The sequence below is a fragment of the Eleutherodactylus coqui genome, chromosome 8 (assembly GCF_035609145.1).
Source record: "Eleutherodactylus coqui strain aEleCoq1 chromosome 8, aEleCoq1.hap1, whole genome shotgun sequence".
Lineage (NCBI taxonomy): Eukaryota > Metazoa > Chordata > Amphibia > Anura > Eleutherodactylidae > Eleutherodactylus > Eleutherodactylus coqui.
In genome coordinates, this window is record NC_089844.1 from 207,060,828 (window position 1) to 207,078,945 (window position 18,118).

An 18,118-nucleotide genomic window follows, 5' to 3' on the forward strand; every position below is an offset into this window, starting at 1 on the left:
GGGATGTATACGCTGGGCAGAGGGGAAGGTGTGGAGAGCCATAGAGGCATATTATGGGGGTGGGGGATTGGATCAGGTGGTTTGGTCTGCCTCCATAAAGAGGTGCATTTTTTTTTTTTTAAAGGAGCGTCTGAAGTTCCGTGCATCAGGGATTGTTTGGATGTTTTAGGGTAGAGCGTTCCAGAGGACCGATGCTGCTCTAGAGAAGTCCTGGAGACAAGTGTGTGAGATTCATATTAAAGGGGCATTTAGTCTGAGTTAGCAGAGTAGAGCGCACAGGCTGGGTGATGTACGGACAGGAGGGAAGTGATGTATAGTGGTGCTACGCCATGGAGAGCTTTGTGGATGTGGGTGAGGATGATTTTGAATTGAGTACTGGATGGGCGGGCAGCCAGTGCAGAGACTGGCATAGCGCAGAGGCATCTGAATAGGAAGAGTAGCCTGGCTGCCGTGTTTAGTATGGACTGGAGAGGGAAGAGTCTGGTGCGGGGAAGGCCCACGAGCAGTGAGTTGCAGCAGTCGAGATGGGAGTGGATGAGGGTGACCACTAGTGTCTGTAGCGTGTCTGTGGTGAGGAACTGATGGATTTTAGCGATATTCCTTAGGAGCAGGTGGCATGTGCGGACCAGAGATTGGATAAGGGGGGTAAAAGAAAGGTCAGAGTCCAGTGTGACCTCAAGGCAGTGGGCGTGCTGCCTGGGGGATTATGAGGGTGCAGAGGACTGGATACGAGAAAGTGAGTTTTTGAGAGGTTAAAGGGGTTGTCCCGCGCCGAAACGGGTTTTTTTTTTTGTCAATAGCCCCCCCCCCCCCCCCCCCCCCCCCGTTCGGCGCGAGACAACCCCGATGCAGGGGTAAAAAAAAAAAAACGTCCAGTACTTACCCGAATCCCCGCGCTCCCGCGACTTCTTACTTACCTTAGTAAGATGGCCGCCGGGATCTTCACCCACGATGCAACGCGGCTCTTCTCCCATGGTGCACCATGGGCTCTGTGCGCTCCATTGCCGATTCCAGCCTCCTGATTGGCTGGAATCGGCACGTGACGGGGCGGAGCTACGAGGAGCCGCTCTCCGGCACGAGCGGCCCCATTCGGAAGGGAGAAGACTGGACTGCGCAAGCGCGTCTAATCGGGCGATTAGACGCTGAAATTAGACGGCACCATGGAGACGGGGACGCCAGCAACGGAACAGGTAAGTGAATAACTTCTGTATGGCTCATAATTAATGCACAATGTACATTACAAAGTGCATTAATATGGCCATACAGAAGTGTATAACCCCACTTGCTTTCACGGGACAACCCACTTAAGTTTGAGAAAAAAGGACATGGTATTAGAGACAGAGGATAGACAATTGGTGATGTTTTGGAGGAATCTTGCTAGATGTCACGTGAAGAGTTGTATAGCTGGGTGTTGTCAGCATAGAGGAGATATTGGAGGCCAAATCTGCAAATAGTTTGCCCTATAGGGGCTGTGTAGATGGAGAAGAGGAGGGAAGCTCAACAGCGAGGGGGAGCTGAGAGGAGGTAGAGTCAGCAAAGGAAACTCTGAAAGAACTGTTAGAGAAGTAGGAGGAGAACTAGGAGAGAGCAGTGTCCTTTAGGCCAATGGACTGAAGCATAGCAAGGAGGAGGTCATGGTCAACAGTGTCAAACACAGCAGACGGTTCGAGGAGGACTTAGTACCACTTTTCAGATGTTTTTTTCGTTTTTATCTTCAAAATGAGTGGCAAGCTGTCTGGCACTGAGGTCGGTCACGGGGGCCTGTTCTTTGGGGCTGAGGAGGTAGTGGAGTGTGTTTAAAGTTGTTTGGGGGAGACGAGGAAGGTGAAATAAATTTGTTTGGCATTGTGGAGGCCCAGGTCGTAGGTTTTAAGCATGAATTTAAAGTGGAGAAAGTCTGAGGGCAGCTTTGATTTTCTCCTCAGCCATTCAGCGCACCTAGAGCATTGCCAGATGAAGCGCATTTGGGACGTGAGTCAAGGTTTCCATGGACTGTGATGGACGGTTCGGATCACGGGGCTGCCGCTTCATCCAGGACGCATCTGAGGGTGGTGGAGTAGTGTTGAGCGGCCATATTGGTGCATGAGAGGAGAGAGATGCGGGACAGGGAAGACTGGATGGTCTCACAAACTATTGGGTATGGATGGTCTGGAAATGTGATAGACAAGAGGATCTGGGGGGATACTGGGGTGTCTAATGGAGAAGGAGAGGAGGTTATGGTCCAAGAGTTGGAGGCAGGAGTTGGCAAAGTAGGAGGCAGCACAGAGGCAGAGGAAAATTAAATTGAGAGTGTTGTCTCTGAGTGGGGGAGTCCGAGTTGTGACAGAGGGAGGAGGTTAAAAGCTGGGAGGGAGATGGGGTCATTAGTGAGGATATTGAAGTCACTGAGGATGAGAGTTGGGATTTCACAGGATAGAGGGTGGGGGAGCCAGGCAGCGAAGTGATTGAGGAACAGACAGGTGGGGCCTAAAAGGCTGGTAGATAACTGCGACGCACAGGGGCAGCAGACAGAAGAGTCGTAAGGTGTTGACTTCGAAGGACTGGGAGGTGAGCAAGGGAACCGAGGGAGTAACCTGGAAGGCAGTGTTTGGCCAGAGAATGCCTACCCTCCGCCGTGTCTGTCATCCGATCTGGAGGTGTGAGAGAACTGCAGGTCACCATAGGACAATGCAGCGTGGGAAGTGGAGTCAGACTGCTGTATCCACGTTTCGGTGAGGGCGAGCCGGTCGAGGCGTTTAGTGATGACGAGGCTGTAAATGGTTGTGAGTTTGTTGCAGACGGAATGGGAGTTCCAGAGGGTGCATTGGTGTGAAGCGTGGGCTAGCGGTTGAGCTTGGGGGGTGGCTTGGTATGGTTGGGGGGGGGGGGGAGATTTTGGTAGGGAGCAGTACAGGGTGGGCCAGGGTTGGTGGGATATGTCCCTGGCAGCTAGGAGTAATAGGGTAGCGAGGGTGAGCCAGTGGTTAGGGGATTGTTGAGGGTGGTTGTGGTGTTTCTTGGCAGTTTGAGAAGGATGGAGGCATTTGGGGGAGGAGAGGAGAGAGGGACTGATGTGGATAGACTGTTGGGGGTGGGCAAAGGGAGAAAGTGTTAAGGCTAGCAGTGAGGAAGGTGATAGAGGCCATGGCATAAATGAGGCTTTTGATGTGCAGGGTGTGAGTGATAATGTAGTCTAACCTGCCCCGCTGAGCTGCCATATCTACAAGTGCAACTCGTTCCATTAGGCAGGTAGGTAGGTTAGGAAGGTAGGTAGGTTAGGCAGGGTATACGTGTAGCAGGCTATAGCATGTTATGAGGCGTAAGCAAATGGAGCGGTCAATACAGAAAATGGAGCACAGGCAAAAGCCTAAGCGGTGGAGTGTAGATGCAGTCCTTACAGATGAGCATAGGCATTAAGCGGTGGAGTGTGGATGCATCCTTGCAAATGAAGAGGTACATGCAGTAGGGGAAGGGGAAGCAGTCAGTACTGGTTAATTAAGCGTGCATGATGAGTGACGAGAGTGGTGAAGCAGCCATTTCGGGTGATAGGGCAAATGGAATGGGGCAGGGGTTCGGGAGGAGGCAGCCTTTAAGAGCTCGTACCCTGGCGTCCGGCCTCAGTGGAAGTACATCGTTACGGAAGCTGTCGGTCTAGCAGCTCAGCAGCACTGGTGCAGTCCCTTCTCCTGGAGGACCCTCGCAGCGAACCAATGAGTGTGAAGGTGACCGAAGGCGTCTCTGACTTCAGACTACGCCTCCAGTTGTTCAAAAATGTACTTCTCCGACTAATGGCTTCTTTTTTCTTTCCTGCTGTTTTAAGAGCTGCGATCGCATTAAACAATCTGCTTCTGGCACAAAGCGCCGTGTCTTCATCGTGGAGACCATGGGTGGATACTGCGGGTATCTTGCCACTGTGGCTGGTATAGCTGTTGGCGCCGACGCTGCTTACATTTATGAGGATAAATTCAACATTCATGACTTGAGGGTGAGTTACAAGTGTAAAAACGTAAGCGGTGGCGCATCGCTCGGGTATGGTTGGGGTATTGACTGCATTGTATGTTTGTCTCTAAGGCCACTCAATACACCTTGTAAACGTTTTTAACGCACCCCATTATTACACTGGGTGACGAGGTGCTTCAAAAAGCACTTTAATAGAACATCGTGTTCGTTTAGCGCGGCGTTAGAATTTTTTTTTTCCCCCTTTGTTTCTTTTTTTTTCCGTTGTTTTTCGTTTTTTTTAGGGTTTTTTTTTTTAATTTGAAGCTTATTGTATTGTTTTTCACATAAGGGACCGCTGCACAAGGCGCTGCAAGCTGCGGTAAAACTCTGCACCAAAATCCGTAGGCGACCTGCAGAATTTGATGCAGAATTGAAAAAGCTTAAAACCTGCCGGCAATTCTGCAGTCAGACCGGAGGAGTTTGTGGAATTCTGCAGCTGTGGATTTGGCTGCGTGCTGCGGGGTCGCACTGTCCTCTGACAGGTCCCTAAGGTAACTAAACAAGCTGATGTAACTGAAGCCCAGAAGGTAGCCCTACTTTTATATGAAGGTGTAGCATACAGACATTCTAACGTGGACACTGATAGAATGCGCTGTAATTAATGGATATGGGGTAAATGCCTGCGCTACATCCATCTTATCTCCTTGTATCTTCAGTCTAATGTGGAGCACCTGACCGAGAAGATGAAGACCGATATTCAGAGAGGACTGGTGCTGAGGTATGGCTGATCACAGAGCATTACTCATGACGGAGGACGCAGGTTTTATTCAAGGGTCCGAAGAATGTTTATGGAGAAAATATCTAGAAATTGTGATTCTAGGGGTTGTCATGTTACGGGACAACATTACCAATATCCCACCAACTGTGCAAAACTGTTCTCAGTAAGATAAGCCAAGTCATCTTATAGATGTAAGACCTCTTACTGCCTAACAAATATACATGATGTTATAGCGAGCTTTCAGATCTTCTTTGGACCCTTCATCAGGCTAAATGAAACTGATTTGGATTCTGTGTATGTGAGCAGCATTTAAATCATGCTCTTTCGGGGGTCAGTCCGTCGTGCCCTCCCGTGGGTCGGAGGTCAGGTCGTCGTGCCCTCCCGTGGGTCGGAGGTCAGGTCGTCGTTCCCTCCCGTGGGTCGGGTCGTCGTTCCCTCCCGTGGGTCGGGGTCGGGTCGTCGTGCCCTCCCGTGGGTCGGGTCGTTGTGCCCTCCCGTGGGTCGGGTCGTCGTGCCCTCCCGTGGGTCGGGGTCGGGTCGTCGTGCCCTCCCGTGGGTTGGGTCGTCGTGCCCTCCCGTAGTTCGGGGTCGGGTCGTCGTGCCCTCCCGTGATACATCGAGTCTCATATGATTCAGGATTTCTCTGTATGTAACTCTCGCCGTCCCGGGTATACACAGCAGCTTTCACCAACACTGCAGCTCCAACGCATTAATCCTCCTTCTATCGGCTTCCCTTGCAGTCCATCTTTCACATCCATACATGGCTCCGGGGAAAAGAGTGGTTTGCACTACCCTGCGTTTAGTTGCGATGCCAATATCCATGATTATCATTGTGCTTCTCCCCAGTGCTATCCTACGTTTTCTCTCTGGCATAGATTCTCCAGCAATTTCCAAACCAAGGAAGATGAAGTACTGCACCTCATTCTCGTTTTTTTTATTTGAATTTGGCCATTTTTTGCAGTTGTCATAACTTTAGTCTTTACATTCAGGTAGAGGCCCATTTTCTCACTTTCAGTCTTTATCTTGCATACCAGCTACTTCAGACCGGCTTCTGTTTCTGAAAGCAGAGTTGTGTCATCCGTATTAAGGAGATTGTTGATGTTTCTTCCACCTATTTTCACCCCGGTTTCCAATTCCTCTAGGTCCATTTTCTGCATGATCACTTCCGCATATAGGTTGAACAAGGAGGGTGAGAGGATGCAACCTTGTCAGACGCCTTTGCCCGTCCCAAACCAGTCTGTGTCCCCTTATCATCCTAGTATTTGACATACAGATGTAGAAGCACATATGTTACTCATGTACATTGTGTTACCCACGTGTCTTCTACAGGAACGAGAAATGCCATGACCACTACACCACAGAGTTCCTGCATAACCTGTACTCTGCGGAAGGAAAAGGCGTTTTCGACTGCCGTACGAATGTTCTTGGCCACCTGCAGCAGGTATGTACAGCTGCGCCACTAATCCATCAATCTGTCATTAACGTGATGAGGCTTTAGTACTGCGGAGGTCCCAGATCTTGGCCAACCGTGTGTTTTGTATGTGAATGTTTGACATGATCATATGACCACATAATTGTTCTGCTTGCTGTAGAATTGGCCAAAAATGGGAGTTTATCGTCCACTTTGAATCTGCAGTGCAGTAATTCCCAACCAGGGTGCCGCAAGGACCCGCCGGAAGGGGGGAGGGAGAAACAACATCCCCAAAAAGGAAATCCGAAATAAGCAATGTTAGAGATTAAGCACTTTGCTCCAGGATGTACAGTTATGTCATGGAGGTTCAGTGTTTGTATGGATTTGGGGTCCATCCCACGCCATACGATGCAAGTGATGCCCGCCCGCAGCAGCTGCCATCAGCACTCGCACTACTCGCGGCTGGTAACACTTTAAATGCCAATTCTGACAGTCCTCTTTTACATGCCGTGATCAGAGTTCGGGTCCCTGACGCTCCCCCACAATGAGATTGCAGGGGCTTATTCAGTTTTCATGGCAGCTGAGGGCCTTCTGAGCTGCCACTGCCGATGGCCTATGAAGTCATACCTGCGGCTGGCTTAATAGGCCGCCTGTCAGATTGTGCTTCAGTGTAATTTCTGTGGTATTACATAATACTGTAGGAACAATCAAATGATCACAAGTTCAAGTCCCCTAAGATGACTATAAAAACTTAAAAATTTTTTTTGTATTTTTGCAGTCATACCCATAGAATAAAATTGTCATTTTTGCTGCAGTTCATATGCCGTAACCGTCCCCACACCCTCCAACAACTCACCAAACTTATCATTAGCGGCACTCGCCAGTCATCCCGCTCCGGAGGGGCTCAGATAATGCACGGAATGGTGGAATTGTGATTTTTTTTAAATTTTTTTTATTTTACTCCTCTTATATAATGTCCAGAAAATCGTTATAAGAATTCGAACATGTCATATTGTAACAGTCAATAATAGGACATTAAGTAGTGCCATTGAAAAATAGAAGTTGTCCCGTGAGACCTAGCCCTCATACAGCGGTGGGGAGGAAAAAATGAAGAGGGGGAGCGGTAAGGGCCCTGCTCCCAGCTAATTGACAGCGGGCTAGGCAGCGGGACAGCATTGTCGGCAGAGCTGCCTATATATCTTTCTGTCTTTACACTAAGCTGGCCATTAGCCCTGTAAGAGATTGGGCAAGTGTAAGCGCCCTATGCAAGCTCCACCCACGACTGTCCTGCTGGCGCGGTGCATGTGTGTATGGGACAAGACAAAGTGTAAGAGTAAACTCAACCCCCTTCTCTTGGGGAAGAGAGGTATGTGTATGTTAGGGCGGGATGGAGGAGGCCTGCTCACACACCGCCGGGGAGGGTGGAGACATCTGGCAGAAGGGTAATGAGTGCTTTGAATGATGGTGGAGTGCTGGAAGTGATTACACTGCAGTAAGGAGAACTTTTTAGCCATTATTGAATTGTTGTAAAGATTTGCTTGGGGTCCTCTATATAAATGTAAAAAATAAATTCCCAGGGGTCCCCGATGGTTGGGAAACTTTGCTATAATGTGTCAACATATTATATCAAGTCCTTTCTGTAATCCAGGGTGGTGCTCCAACGCCTTTTGATCGAAACTATGGAACAAAACTTGGCGTTAAAGCGGTGTTGTGGATTTCTGAAAAACTTCGAGAGTCTTATCGAAGAGGTAAGTCTCCAGAATCGCTTTTTTTTTTCAGGTTTTAGTGACGCTGCTTAAATGGTCTGTCCGGTTGTAGACTAGTGATGGCCTATCCCGAGTACACTGTCTAGGGTCCCAGACAGCTCCGTTCTCACGGCAGTGGCCAGGCATGGTGTTGCAGGCCATTCACTTCAATGGTAACTTTGCTGTGTTTCCATTACAATGGCAATGCTTGTAATACAGCTGTCTGCTCCGTGTATTGAGTTTACCGACCTGGCATACAGCTGATCGACAGGTGGTCCCAAGTGACCGACTCTCACCAGTCTACTGTTGATGGCTTATCCTAAGAATAGTCCATCCTTCAATAGTTTACAACAGGACAACCCCATGATGACCGAGTATTCTGCACTCCTAGTGGTGGTTTATACCCTCCTTCCTCAGGTTTCTGACTTTTGTACATAATAGCTCGTTGTCCTGGAACATAAAGGAGTTTGTTGGCGGGGGGGGGGGGGGGGGGGGGCAGCAGAGTAGGTACTCTCCCCCCCACTGCGCTCTCCAGGCCAACGGTCTTCTGCTTACAAGCGCAGCAGCAGCTATTTGGGTTGTTTATCCATGTGACCACTGCAGCCAATAGAAGGCCAGACACAAGTGTGATTGCAACTTCTAATGTAGAAGCCACCGGCTTACGGGACATCCCAGGCCTTCTAGCTGGGTGACGTGGCGCTGAAACGGCGGGCCAGCGCCGCACTGAGTTTATTTATATAGTTTTGGGCACGGGGGACCCACAACAATAAAAGATGAAGAACTCCGAAAACTGAAATTCACTGTAAGGTGCAGCTTTTTCAGATGTGGATTGAGGTCACAGGACATAAGTTTGCATAAAGTGAGATCTGAGCCCGCACCATCCCAAAGCGGAGCCGGCCGCGTGTAGAGGGCTCACAGAGGACGCTCGCTATGTGCCATCATCAGCCCTATTGTGAGTGAAAAGAGCGTGTGCGCGTGCGATACCAAATTATATTGGCATCCTCGTATATGTAACAACCCGTATAGGACCAAAATAGGCGGCGCCACTAAGGGGTTTAACTATCTAGTTTTGCCTCGCCTTCCTACGCTGAGATAGGTTTCCTATGTTTGACCCCTTAGTGAGGTCAGTTAACGTGTATCGGCCATCACTAATGGGCTTTAACCCTTTTTTTTCTTTATTCTTCAGCCTCGTTTTTTCCTCCCCACTTATAAAAAATCACAAACCTTCTATTAACCCCTTCATGACATGGCCTATTTTGGGCTTAAGGACGCAACAATTTTTGGCGGATTTTCTTCTCCGTTTATCAAAAGTCATAACTTTTTTATTTTTCCGTCGACGCGGCCGTATGAGGGCTTGTTTTTTGCGTGGCGAACTGTAGTTTTTATCGGTGCCACTCTTGGGTACATAGACTATATTGTAAAACTTTTTTTTTTAATGATAGCAGGGAAAGAAAACGCATCAATTCTGCCATAGATTTTTTTATTTTTTTTTTACAGCGGTACTCATGCAGCATAAATGAGACATTCCATTTTTTCTGCGGACCGGTACGGTTACAACGATACCAAAATTCTTACATTTTTTTTTAGGTTTTCCCACTTTTCTGCAATAAAAACCCTTTTTCTGGGTAATCTTTTTTTTTTTTTCTAAATTGCTGCATTCAAAGTCCTGTAACTTTTTTTTATTTTTTTATGTACGCACTCTATGAGGGCTTATTTTTTGCGAGACGAGCTGTAGATTTTATTGGTACCATTTTGGGGTACATACGGCTTTTTTGATCACTTTTATTGCGTTTTTAGTGAGGCAAAATGGTAAAAATTAGCATTTTGCCATAGTTTTTTAGCGTTTTTTTCCGTGCACAGTCAAAAGCATGTGCAACTTATTGTACGCGTCGTTACGTACGCGACAATACCAAATATGTGGGGTTTTATTTTTTTTTAACCTTTTTTTTATGCTAATCTGAGAAAAAGCATTAAAAAATTTTTTTTTTAACTCTTTTATTTACATTTTTTTTTAATTCTTTTTTTAATCTTTGTTTTTTTTACACGGTTTGTGTCCCTCTGAGGGACTTTCACCACTGCCCTGATGATCGCTGGTATAAGGCATGGCAGAGCTACTGCTCTGCCATGCCTTATTGCTTGTACAGCGATTATAGGCACAGGCAATACAGGACGCCGGTGTCTGGCGTCCTGTTGCCATGGTGGCAGGCCGGGCTCTCACGATGACATTTCGAGTTCCGGCCGGAGACACAGAGGGAGCCGCGCTCCCTCTGTGAACTCTTTCCCTGCCGCGATCTACTTAGATCGCGGCAGGGAAGGGGTTAACAGCGGGGGATGCATCTCCGATGCCCCCCCGCTGTTGCAGCGGGACGCCGGCTGTGCCTGACAGCCGGCTCCCGCTGCGAGAGAGCGCGGGATCTTATGTGATCCCGCGCTATCTCCAGGACGTAAGTTTACGCCCTGTTGCGGGAAGTACCAGGCTGCCAGGACGTAAACTTACGCCCTGCAGCGGGAAGGGGTTAAAGGCTAATGCCCACGGACATGCTGTGTTAAATGATGCTCCCCTGCCCACGAGCGGAAATCAACTGTGATGGCAGCATGTTCTGTTCGCTGTGGTTTCCATTGCAGTCAGTTGAAGCCGTCAGTCCTGCGATACTTCCACTGTGAGCATTGCGGAAGTATCTTGGGAATCCGCGTCACCACCCAGCGCCGGCACGTCATATACTGTACTGTGCATGCTCGCCGGACGAGACACTCGCGGCAGATCCAGAGAGGTGAGTATAGGGTCTCCTGGGGGGCGCCGGGTCTGATTTTGCTGCAATAGTTCACAGGCGGAATCTGACCTGGCTGTGGGCATGAGGCCTAAAACATCAAAGATATAACGCAAGTTGTAATTAAATAGTGTAACTTGTCGTATTGTCCTTCGCTTAATCATTTAATCACATTTTTCTATAGCCTTAGAGGGAGCATCTGCCACCTCTCCGTATATCCCTCTCGTGTGAATATGCCTGAGGTCCTGGTTATGATAACCCCCCCCCCCCCCCCCCTTCCCGAAAATCAGGGGAGGTCTTCGTATCAGGGATCACAGTAGATGGAGTATCCCCTCTTACTGTACATCCCGCCAGCCAGAGAAAGGTGGGGGGGGGGGGTCATGAAAGGCCATCTATACCGCCAAGGTGGAGTAGAAATCTGCACGGTCTTCTCGATCCGAGCATCGCAGTCCCTCCATCTGTTTCATGCACCAATGGCCTCTATCCATGCTATTCTTGGGATCGCATTACTTTGTTCCCACTATCTGGGGATGATTCATCACATTGTCATGATAAAATGCCTTAACGAACCTTTATGTTTAGATATTCATCCCGGGAACATGAACAAAAGTGTCATCTCTGGGGTGATATCAGCTGAGGTTCTACATAGTGCCCTACATACCCTAGAGATGACTTGCCATAAGGGAGCTGTAAGCGGGCGCCCCACCAAATGTGCAACATTGAACCTGACAAGCACCCCCAGCCTTGGTCCAATATAAAGGGAAACCTTTTGTACAGTTTGGGTGGGGTCTGTACCATTGCCAGACTATTCTTAAAGTTGAGCTCTTGTAGCCTACTTGATACAGTCATCGTATAAGTCAGTATGTAGGATTTAACCAAAGAAAGACCAACCCAACCCTCTCCACTTCCCACCCAGCTAGGTTCAAAAGCTCTGCCTGTTCCTATAGTAGGAGTCCATAGACTAGAGAGAGCACATGTGTAGGCGCTTCAGGGGCAAGGCATAGTTTATCAAAGGGGGTTAAGATGTCAATATTACTACGTAGTTCAAAGTACTGGAACCAGGATACAGTTGGTAGATCCGAGTCACCCTTTAATTCAAGAAGAGTTCTCACACCCCGGGAGATGTCCCTTCACGGAGGGATGGAAGCTAAAGCTGTGCTAAAAGAGTCGGGTCAGTGGAATGGAATGGGGAGGGGGGAACGCAATTCCACCATCCTTGAAGGGTGTCCTACACCTTTTTTCAAGCCTATATACCTCCCAATGATGTGTCCCACTTACCCAAAAGTTCTCCTGTATATTCGGAGTACAGTTATTGGTAAACATGCAAAAGAAAGACCTTGTAGGCTTGAAAAAGGGGTGCAGAACACCCGAAATATGTTGCCAAAGAAATCCTCAGAAGAATGAACAGCCATGTTTAAGAGGCTCACGGCAATAGTTTCCTTAACCGACTAATCCGTGTTTTGTTCAGGATTTTCCATGGGGTTCACCAAACGAAGAGCGAGAGGGACATTTGATCACTGTGTATTGGCAGAGTTTGGACTCCTCTGATGTCTGTGTTTCTAAGGGCTCGTGTTGTAAATCATCTGTCCTATAGACTGATATTGGACTGCTGTAATATCTACAGACCCGGCCATGTACACGTAGCTCCTCTAGTCGCCCACTGTGAGTACTCTGCATGACATACCTGCTTGCTATCCACTAGGGGCTTGGCTGTTTGGCTTATGATCACTATTACCCATATGGCTTTATTAGGGCATGATAATTTCATCCTGTCTTGATACATTAAATTAGTCTGGTGCATAAACCATGCCATTGCAATCAAAATTAATCAGCCCCAATATTTCATTTTTTTTAGCTTTCCTCTTTTTTTTTTCTTTTTTGCAGCCAAAAGTTTGCAATCAAACAAGAACAATTTAAATTGCTCAGCACAATTAATATAAGCAGGGGCTTCTCCGCATTCACCACAAGATGCTACTGACCACTACAATCTCAAATGGCCGTATTTTTCCGTGTATAAGGCGCACCCACTTTTTTAACCCAAAATTAAAGAAAAGAACATTTTTAACCATAAAACAGAAAACCTTTTTATTTGGTAATAACCGCAGGTAACGTTTACATCCCAGCACTATATTATGCAGTGCGTTATGGGAATAAATCATATTCCAGAAGATTTCACTGATCTGCTCTAGATTGGTGATAATGAGAAGCTTCATGCATGAATATATGTATTTGAACTCACGGATGCTCTCCGTCAGCCCCCATACCCTTCTGGTTTATTGAAAGGAAGTACAATACAGTTATACTGAATATGACGCACCAATTACATGCATACCCCTCCCAACATCATAACTCATGATTGGCCTAGTATGTAACGACACTGATTATTAACATATGTTTACGCCCCAGCTGTATTTTGCTAGGTGAACATGTAATTTCTATATACCCAAGTAGCATAGACTTTATTAATATTCCAATCTGGACCAAGAAATCCAAGGGAGGAGATAAGGAGCAGCCCCCCTCTTATGAGCGGTGGGCATCGCAGGTCTTTCTCATCAGAAACACCTCTCAGGACCTTGTTAACCCATTCCCGCTGCAGGGCGTAAGTTTACGTCCTGGGAGCGGGGTACTTCCCGCAACAGGGCGTAAACTTACGTCCTGGAGATAGCGCTGGATCATATGTGATCCAGCGCTATCCCGCAGCGGGAGCCGGCTGTCAGTCACAGCCGGCGTCTCGCTGCAGCAGCGGGGGGACATCGGAGATGTGCCCGCCACATTTAACCCCTGCCCTGCCGCGATCTAAGTAGATTGCGGCAGGGGAAGAGTTCACAGCGGGAGCGCGGCTCCCTCTGTGTCTCCGGCCGGAACTCGCGATGTCATCGCGAGAGCCCGGCCTGTCACCATGGCAACAGGACGCCAGACACTGGCGTCCTGTATTGCCTATGCCTGAGATCGCTGTATGAGCGATAAGGCATGGGAGAGCAGTAGCTCTGCCATGCTTTATGACAGCAATCATCAGGGCAGTGATTAAAGTCCCTCAGAGGGACACAAACAGTGTAAAAAAAAGAAAGATTTAAAAAATGAATTAAAAAAAATGTAAAAAAAAAGAGTAAAAAAACCATTTTTTATGCTTTTTCTCAGATTAGCATAAAAAAAGGTAAAAAAAAATAAAACCCCACATATTTGGTATTGTCGCGTCCGTAACGATTCGTACAATAAGTTGCACATGCTTTTGACTGTGCACCGAAAAAAACACTAAAAAAAAGCTAAAAAACTGAGGCAAAATGCTCATTTTTAGCATTTTGCCTCACTAAAAACGCAATAAAAGTGATCAAAAAAGTCGTATGTACCCCAAAATGGTACCAATAAAATCTACAGCTCGTCTCGCAAATAATAAGCCCTCATAGCGTGCCGTACATCAAAAAATAAAAAAGTTACAGGACTTTGAATGCAGCAATTTAGAATAGAAAAAAGATTTCCAAAAAAGGGTTTTATTGCAGAAAAGTGGGAAAACCTAAAAAAAAGTTAGAATTTTGGTATCGTTGTAACCGTACCGGTCTGCAGAAAAAATGGAAAGTCTCATGCTGCATGATTAACGGTGTAAAAAAAAAATTAAAAAATCTATGGCAGAATTGATGCGTTGTCTCTCTCTATCATTAAAAAAAAAAAATAAAAAAATAATTTACAATATAGTCAATGTACCCAAAATTGGCATCGATAAAAACTACAGTTCGCCACGCAAAAAACAAGCCCTCATACGGCCGCGTCCACGGAAAAATAAAAAAGTTATGGCTTTTGAAAAATGGAGATGGAAAAATACCAAAAAAATCGCTTGGTCCTCAACGCCAAAATAGGCCGTGTCATGAAGGGGTTAAAGAGGTTGTCGAAACGTTTTGTTTTTTTTTATTCCATAGGCCCCCCGTTCGGCACAGGACAACCACAAAGGATGTGTTAAAAAAAAAAAATTTTTATTACTTACCCGAATCCCCGCTCTGCGACTTCTTCCTTGTTCTTCCTTCACCAAGATGGCCACCGGGATCTTCACCCACGATGCACCGCGGGTCTTCTCCCATGGTGCACCGTGGGCTCTGTGCGGTCCATTGCCGATTCCAACCTCCTGATTGGCTGGAATCGGCACACGTGACGGGGCGGAGCTACGAGGAGCAGCTCTCCGGCACGAGCGGCCCCATTCACCAGGAAGAAGACCGCACAGCGCAAGCGCATCTAAAAAAGCAAGAAGACATCAGAATTAGACGGAGCCATGGAGACGGGGACGCCAGCAACGGAGCAGGTAAGTGAATAACTTCTGTATGGCTCATAATTAATGCACGATGTACATTACAAAGTACATTAATATGGCCATACAGAAGTGTATAACCCCACTTGCTGCCGCGGGACAACCCTTTTAAGGCCCGGGAATTATGTGTAGGAGTGTATTTCAGATACCAGCATAAGAATGAACCAGTTAACCATTTCACTGCTAGCTATTTTCTATGAAGGTGGATATATGAATATATACATAGACATATTTGCATAGGCTGCTTTAAGAAGCACATTCATATTATTATTACTACACCACAGTATATATATATATATATTCATGCCATATACTGGATGCTTCTATATGGTGGTGCAGTGTGCAAAGCTGTGGTACTCTAACCAACGGGACAGATAAGTGACCTTAATGACCCTCTGGTCCCAGATGAACCAAGATGGCTGTACGGCTTCTCTGAGGCTCACTGTGCTGTGCTAGTACAATATATGCCGGCCGACCAAAGCAGCATGCCCCAGACTCCTAACAATGCACAGAGAAGCAGTGCGGCCATCTTGGTTCATACAGGATAGACTCTGTAAATTGAATGGCTGTGTCTCACAGATATGCCAGCAGCGGTGTGAATGAGCCCTTAAACTCGCAGGAGGTTCTGTCAGGGACACCGCAGCCCCGAGCCACAGAAGGGTAGAGGCCGGTAGAAGCAGCGTCTCCCTGCACTGGTAGAGGTTCTGTCAGGTACACCCTGAACCGAGGCAAGGATGGACGCCGGCAGCTGCAGCGTCTCCCTGCACTGATGCTGCTTACCCAGCCCCCCCCCCCCCCCCGTGTAAAAGACGCAGTTAGATTTTTAACGTGACGAAAAGGGGCAAAAAACTGCGTCTTATGCACAGAAAAAAAACATTATTTACCCCTGAATAGAATCTCTCTCATAAGAGCGCGCATTTGCAAATCCGCGGTTGTCTCAAGCACATCTGATGCAACTGATCAAGGGCTTCATTTGTTGTATCAGGTGTGCTTGAGATAACACACCAGATGCCTGGACTGGCCAGGGTTTGTTAGCTGTGACATCTGATTGCATGTTAGAAATATGTTCAAGTCAAGGGAGGAGTCCAAAAAGGTAAGAAGAGATCATTACTAGAGATGAGCGAGCACCAAAATGCTCGGGTGCTCATTACTCGAGACGAACTTTTCGCGATGCTCAAGGGTTCGTTTCGAGTAACGAACCCCATTGAAGTCAATGGGCGACCCGAGCATTTTTGTATTTCGCCGATGCTCGCTAAGGTTTCCATTTGTGAAAATCTGGGCAATTCAAGAAAGTGATGGGAACGACACAGCAACGGATAGGGCAGGCGAGGGGCTACATGTTGGGCTGCATCTCAAGTTCCCAGGTCCCACTATTAAGCCACAATAGCGGCAAGAATGCCCCCCCCCCCCCCACAATTTTTACTTCTGAAAAACCCTCATTAGCAATGCACACCTTAGCTAAGCACCACACTACCTCCAACAAAGCACAATCACTGCCTGCATGACACTCCGCTGCCACTTCTCCTGGGTAACATGCTGCCCAACCCCCCCGCACGACCCAGTGTCCACAGCGCACACCAAAGTGTCCCTGCGCAGCCTTCAGCTGCCCTCATGCCACACGCTGGCCTCATAGTCACACCACGCTCATGTCTATTTATAAGTGCGTCTGCCATGAGGAGGAACCGCAGGCACACACTGCAGAGGGTTGGCACGGCCAGGCAGCGACCCTCTTTAAAAGGGGGCGGGGCGATAGCCCATAATGCTGTACAGAAGCAATGAGAAATCCAATCCTGTGCCACCTCCATCAGGAGCTGCAAACATGGGCATAGCAATGGGCAACCCATGTGCCACACACTATTCATTCTGTCAAGGTGTCTGCATGCCCCAGTCAGACCGTTTTTTTTTTTTATAAATAGTCACAGGCAGGTACAACTCCGCAATAGGAATTCCGTGTGCACCCACAGCATGGGTGGCTCCCTGAAACCCACCGGCGGTATATAAATGTATCCCATTGCAGTGCCCAGCACAGCTGAGATAACGTCCGATTAAATGCAGGTGGTCTTCGGCCCACACTGCATGCCCCAGTCTGACCGGGGTTTTTAATACATAGACACTGGCAGGTACAAATCCCTAATGTGAAGTCCCTGTGGACCCACAGCATGGGTGGCTCCCAGGAAGCCACCGGCGGTACATAAATATATCCCATTGCAGTGCCCAGCACAGCTGAGGTAACGTCAGCTTTAATGCAGGTGGGCTAAAAGTTACTAGGATTACACTGTAGGCGAGGGCCCCAAAAAATTGGTGTACCAACAGTACAAATGTACTTCAGAAAAATTGCCCATGCCCAACCAAGAGGGCAGGTGAAACCCATTAATCGCTTTGGTTAATGTGGCTTAATTTGTAACTAGGCCTGGAGGCAGCCCAGTTAAAATAAAAATTGGTTCAGGTGAAAGTTTCAACGCTTTAATGAGCATTGAAACGTATAAAAATTGTTTAGAAAAATTATATGACTGAGCCTTGTGGGCCTAAGAAAAATTGCCCGTTCGGCGTGATTACGTGAGGTTTCAGGAAGAGGAGCAGGAGGAGGAGGATGAATAAAATACACAGATTGATGAAGCCAAAAGGTCCCCGTTTTTGATAATGATAGAGAACGATGCTTCCATCCGCGGGTGCAGCCTACGTATTGTTTTTAATGAAAGCTTCTGAGGCTGGCTGGGATGACGATGGTAGGGACGTTATAAAATTATGTAGAGGTTCTGGTTGGTTGTCAGGGGTGCTCCCTTCATCTGTTCTAGGGCGCTGTTTCAATGGACTATCCGATGGGGAGTTCATTGTGAGATGAGGACCTTGCTTTGTAGGCACAGATATGGCTGCAGCCATTTAGTTGTGAGCCTGTGGGGGGGATTTCTGTCTGATTGTGGGGTGAGATGTGTGGGCAATCACTCATCAGATCACCGGGTTCACAGTTTAGCAGGGAGGTTTTAACATGTTCTGACCGGGAATATTGTTTGAGTGGATTGTCTGGAGCTATTTCAGCCTGATGAAGGTGGCCATGCTTTGTGGAGGCTGAGATGGCCGCCGCCATTTTAGTGTGGGAGTGTAATGGGGGGCTCTGTCTCTCCTTGCTGTTCTGACTGTGTGGTGAGGGTGATGAAGTCTCACTCACCAGACCCTGCGGTTCCTGGTCCGGGGGGTGGCGTTCTG

The 18,118-nt window shown here is 47.7% G+C and overlaps 1 protein-coding gene across 2 annotated transcripts in view; it reads left to right on the plus strand.

Annotated features, from left to right (window-relative positions):
- Window positions 1-18,118, plus strand: part of PFKL (phosphofructokinase, liver type) — a 115,758-nt gene that overhangs the window by 82,130 nt on the left and 15,510 nt on the right. Inside the window, exons 17-21 of one of the 2 annotated variants that reach the window (XR_010786465.1) lie at window positions 3,800-3,964; window positions 4,635-4,696; window positions 6,026-6,137; window positions 7,756-7,855; window positions 12,089-12,282. Coding sequence is in view for 1 of the 2 variants with exons in the window: in XM_066577269.1 (XP_066433366.1) it covers window positions 3,800-3,964; window positions 4,635-4,696; window positions 6,026-6,137; window positions 7,756-7,855 (439 nt within the window). In the remaining variant the exon portion in view is untranslated. The remainder of the gene's footprint in view (window positions 1-3,799; window positions 3,965-4,634; window positions 4,697-6,025; window positions 6,138-7,755; window positions 7,856-12,088; window positions 12,283-18,118) is intronic. The other variant, XM_066577269.1, reaches the window with a different exon arrangement.